This window comes from Zea mays, chromosome 6 (assembly GCF_902167145.1).
Source record: "Zea mays cultivar B73 chromosome 6, Zm-B73-REFERENCE-NAM-5.0, whole genome shotgun sequence".
Lineage (NCBI taxonomy): Eukaryota > Viridiplantae > Streptophyta > Magnoliopsida > Poales > Poaceae > Zea > Zea mays.
Genome location: NC_050101.1, coordinates 179,826,706 through 179,831,875, shown reverse-complemented (window position 1 = coordinate 179,831,875; position 5,170 = coordinate 179,826,706). Strand labels below are relative to the sequence as shown.

General features: G+C 40.2%; 1 protein-coding gene and 1 long non-coding RNA gene across 2 annotated transcripts; one reads left to right on the top strand and one right to left on the bottom strand.

The window, feature by feature from the left end:
* Positions 1 to 798: 798 nt before the first annotated feature.
* Positions 799 to 1,244, top strand: LOC111589533 (uncharacterized). Its single transcript, XR_002748577.1, has 3 exons — positions 799 to 861; positions 957 to 1,041; positions 1,128 to 1,244. It is a non-coding gene; the product is annotated as an uncharacterized lncRNA (long non-coding RNA).
* A 681-nt stretch (positions 1,245 to 1,925) lies between these two features.
* Positions 1,926 to 4,929, bottom strand: LOC103630819 (transcription factor HBP-1a). Its single transcript, XM_008651877.2, is given in 13 exon segments — positions 1,926 to 2,651; positions 3,019 to 3,096; positions 3,225 to 3,445; positions 3,553 to 3,589; positions 3,671 to 3,722; positions 3,804 to 3,861; positions 3,946 to 3,976; positions 4,046 to 4,102; positions 4,219 to 4,308; positions 4,460 to 4,515; positions 4,518 to 4,545; positions 4,669 to 4,737; positions 4,879 to 4,929. Coding segments are annotated over 13 exon segments (1,554 nt in total).
* Positions 4,930 to 5,170: the final 241 nt, after the last annotated feature.

The window sequence follows — 5,170 nt, the reverse complement described above, 5'->3', positions numbered from 1 at the left end:
CCCGCTTCTTTTTGTACAATACAATATTCTGATAGCGAGGACTAGACAAGACTCCAAGTTACATGTTTGCTGCTAAATTCTGAGACCTATAAATTGACAGAGTGACTTTGTTTGTTGCTAAATTCTGATACCTCTAAATTCAGTCATATTAATACAACGATATATTGTACATATTATTTTAGCATTTCAATAGACAAGAGACTATATGTCATTTAGTCTTTTTAATGTTTTTTGTATCTTTGCAATAATGCCATGATAGAACGGTGGCAGGCCTGTCTCCCTTTCCTCCGTAAGTTTATATAAGTTTATTTACTTTTTACATCTATATGTATGAAGAACTTAAACTAAAGTTCGTGTTTTATGTAGTTTCGTGCTATTTGACGATATTCAAGATGTCAATAACTTACCACAAGTAAAAAGTGTCTTTGCGAGGGTAGTTGTTAAGTTCCCTAGGCGTCATAATAGTCAACACTACATCCTACAGGACATCACTGTGAGTCACTTCAACAAGCATTGAAATAGAGCCAATATATTCATGTTATTATAATTAAATTCTTTGACTCATACAACCTGTATTCCCAAATATCTAGGGATCCAAAATCGAAGCAATTTCTAACGACAATAATGTCCAACGGTTCGATGCCTTACTCACACAAGGATGCACATATACATTGTATAGAGTGGCATTCTGTCTAAACCGGGAGGAACTTCAATTTCACAATATTGGTCATGGGCTAGAGTTGGGATTGATAACACATGCTATTGTGGATCCATTCACAAAGCCAATCCAATTTCATCCATTTCCAAAGTATCTTATGCCATTTCATGAGGTTTACCAACAACCGCATAAGACATTCGTAGGTAATAACCCTTCTTTCCATATAGTTTATATATATATCACTAACGCTTGAAGTCTAAATGATTCAAAGGTAACTAATCATATGTGAATTGTTCAGATGTTATTGGCATAGTTCTTCATTTGGAACCATTAAAGCATATCGGTGGAAGACCGTATAGAGAAGCTGTACTAATGGATTCTAGGTGGCACTAATTTTCATATATACATTCTTTTTTAAAAGCATTATGCATTTGTTAGGTCTTATTCAGACGATTAAGGTTTTTAATAGGTGGGATCTAATCATCGTGGGGGTATGGACTGACCTCTTGCAAAGAAATGCTCTACGATGGTCGTTAGCTAGAGTTGACAAGAACATAATTATTGGAACTTTGCTGCGTTGTAACCATAATCACAATAATGTCTTCTGTGCCTAACATCTTTCAATATAATTTAATTCTTACTCATATTAATAATTATATACTATTATAACAATAGGGTGCTTGGAAACCTTGGACCACAGCACTATTCATTTCAACCCGGATCATCACACTATATACCGCTTGAAGAGTGAGTGGTTCTTATAATATATTTATAGATTATAGATATATATACAATTAGAATGACAATAATTTAAAATAATCATGTTCTTACAAATCATGTTCTAAATTGCAGCAATTCGTCGTTCGTTGATTGACAATCCAAGGAGTCGTTTCATCGACAAATTTCTAGAGAACAGACGATAACATTTGGCGACTGTAACATCGGATTGAGACATGTGTTCTAGCTTGTTATAGTAGAATACTTTGTTAGTCATGTATCAGATGAAACTTATTAATAATGATCTGTGTTCTGTTTTTATTAGTCGTGTGTTCGATCTCAATGTTAACCGCTTTGTATAGAACTATGTGACCTCTCTATTATCTAATAAATAAGTTCATCATCATTAGTTTGTTTGTCAGTGTTCTTATTAGTAACTACTTCCTTTACAAATTAAGATGGTTTCGGAAAGTAAGAACACAACTCTTCAAAAAACATAGTGTGCATAGTCCACCGATAACAGGGAAGCTGTTACCCCTGAACCTGTTTTCTACCTGTAAATATCAAAAGTGACAGTGTTGATCATCTTACTAATGCAAACAACAAGTTTTCGTAAAAGCACAACATCTGAATCCTTGAAGAGATCAAGTGTTGGTGCCAACCATGCCTGATTTGTGCTAACTTCACCCATCGTAGCATCTTCCCCATAATCTGTAATATGAGGGTGCCGAACCTCTTCATCAAACGAGTGTATGGGGAAAAACTTGTGGGTTATAGGCAGAGAGGATGAAGGAGATCTCTCATCTAGAGGATTGCTACTCTCAGAAGATAAGTACCTATTCACTGAGTCCATCTTAGGTGGAAAATCCTCCTCAGTGCTGCCAAACAGCTGCAGTGACAAGTATGGTCTGGTTTCTTGTTCTGTCTGCTTGTATATATGAGTATGGCCAGGAAAGTTTGGGAGGAAGGGGTAAACCTTGGAATTATCAAGGCATAGTACAACAAACTGTACAAGCAAATGCACCATTCTCCTATTCTTTCTTTTAACTGCTCTATTCAGAAGGTGAATCTCAGCCAGCATCTCCATAGTTTCCTTTGATAATTCCTCGCTGACCAAGCTTCTCTTGGCAAGAATATCCAGAAGTGTTTTAGTAAGAGAGCACCAGTCATGCTCGCTAGAGAACAGTAAAAGATATTTGAACCGTGTGATTGAAAACTGAGTCAAATCCAAATCAGACACATCAGGTCTGGTGGACAATGTATAGGCAGAAGCCCTCTGAAAGAGCCAGCCGAGTTCATTAAGGAAGTGCAGAACTTGAACCCTCGTGTTCTGTCTGCTTGTATATATGAGGTCGGCTTTCTTGTGTGCTGTTGCTTCTCATGAAACCAGCAGCAGGAAAATCTTGGGTTGATATATCGTGTGAATTTACAACAGTTGCTGGCTCCGTTGAATGGCTCTTGCTCTTGTTATTACCACTGCTGTCGCTGCTCCCTTGGGACTGAGATGTATTTGTCTCAGGTGTTGAAGTTGCAAGGCCAGTTGGAAAAACTCCTAGCAAATCCATGGTTGATGGCACAGTTTGCTTGTCAATTCCGTTGGTCGTGCTGAGGTGTCAGCACTCAGCACGAGGGTTGCACAACACCTGTTTGCGCAGCCGGGATCTGCGAGCGGACTCTCTATTGGACTGCTTCCGCTTCTGCTTCTTGAGCTCCCTTTCATCCTGAACAATTTGCACGTGATACAAACACAGTCTGTGGTGAGTAGGATGTATTTTCATGCATTGGTGTGCATACAAAAGCACTTACATAAAATGTTTTGGTACATACAATTTTAAAGTTAGGACCGTACCCATTGGTCTCCTCGAGTTGAACCAGCTGGCGCTTTGCCGTGCGCTGCGGGGACAGCCGCAGAACCCGGAGCTGCCCAGTAGTCCACTCTGATATTCAGGTTAGCTGCCGTGGAGCTAGGAACTCCTCCGACCATTGCACCCGGTTGCATTGGAAGCATCGCCATGGTTTGGTTTACCACTCCTTGCGATGCTGAATAAGATATGTCGTTCTGAGAATCGCCTGCACATTGACAGGATATAGCCATCATCTTATTAAAACAGGCATGCGATTCTATTGGTATTTATCATTTGGAGAGAAAAAATAGAGAAAGGTCCTCAGATACCCACCATCTTCCTTCCCATCATTGTCCTTCGAGTGTGAGTCCTGCAACAGAAAAAAATGTTAAGGAGTCTGAAAGAAGTGGTGTGACGCTAAAGAGATTTGAGCACTGCAGATCAATCTCACGTTTTGAGAATTGTCGTCACTTCCTTCACTCTCACTCTCGCTTCCACTCTCACTGCAGGTAGAAAAGTACGAGGTGATTAGGTTGTGGATGAATTACAGAAAATCTATAACTTGCACACCAACAAATAAAAACCGGTGCGAGGTAATCCCGTTGGCGGATGGAGCAGACGTTCTGCCAGGCTCGCTTTTCCCTGAAATTGTTACCAGAAGTCTAATTTAATTTCCTTGCTCCAACTGACTTTGATAATGACCTGTTCACCTTGGAAAAGACACACCATTCATTTCCGGAGCGCTTGGCGCAGCTCCCTGAAAGGTATATTTCAGGATTACATGAAACGGTGATGGCCAAAAGGGAATAGCACAGTTAGTACTTACATGAGTTTCAGCATGCCCATTTGTTGGCATAGGATAATGGCCAAATGGATGCATGGCCTGCCAGTAATTTACTCACCATGCAAAAAAATGTCAACCAAACAAGGATAAAAGGGTGTGTGTGTGTACATTAGCTAGCATGTAGGTCAAATTTGTTAGGCATAAAAAGTGCATACAGGAGGTGTAGAGGGGTGGGCATATACTATTCTAGGTGGATACATCACATAAGGTGGTGGCGGCGGTGTCCCATAAGGTGGCACTATGGGCTGCAATCAAAGGACATTGCTTTCGATCACATATGAAAAATCACATGTTCTTGCAATATATAACACATAATACAGATCGACGTTAATAGTTGTAGAGATTGACACAGAACAGAGGGGGGCCTAGGGGCAAAGTTTTAGATATAGGGAGCACCTGAGGCTTCCACATGTATGGATGGGCCTGTGGATTTGTAGCAACGGTAGGGGGAAGAATGCATGCGGTGGAATTGCTGAGTAGGCCTACCAAGATTTTTGACAAGAGATAAATCCATAAAGGAAAGGAGAATCGCTTGATGAAAAACAGAAGGTAGATGGAAAATGTTTCCTTCCTAATTAGCAAGGGCATGTTTTATATGGAATAACCTGAAAGCTGGGCCATTCAGGGTACACTGAAGCTGTTCCACTGGATGTGGTCGTAGCTGGAGGTTGATCCTGAAAATAAGGAGGTAAGCAACATAAGAAACAAAAGCATCATGTACAAATTATGAAGCACAAACAAAAGGACAGGACACCAGTACAACATAATTCACATAAATAAATATGAAGGATTATTGGTCCAACTCAATATATTACCTTATCTGTATGTCGACTTCGGAGTAGTGGCTTGTTGGGACCACGCTTCATCGCCGAAGGCCCTGCAGAAAGAAACAGCTTCGGCTGAAGCTGCTTGTACGTGACGCCGAAGGCATCATTCATGAAGCTTCGGTATTATAACATATCCGAAGATGAAGGGTCGAACCGACTTAAAGATGGAATGACCTTTTAGCTCATAGGGGTCTGAGTCATTGTTGTAAACTTTTATGAGGGGCATGATTGTAATTCTTCACAGGCTGTGTCATGTGCCTATAAATAGTGAACAGTATTC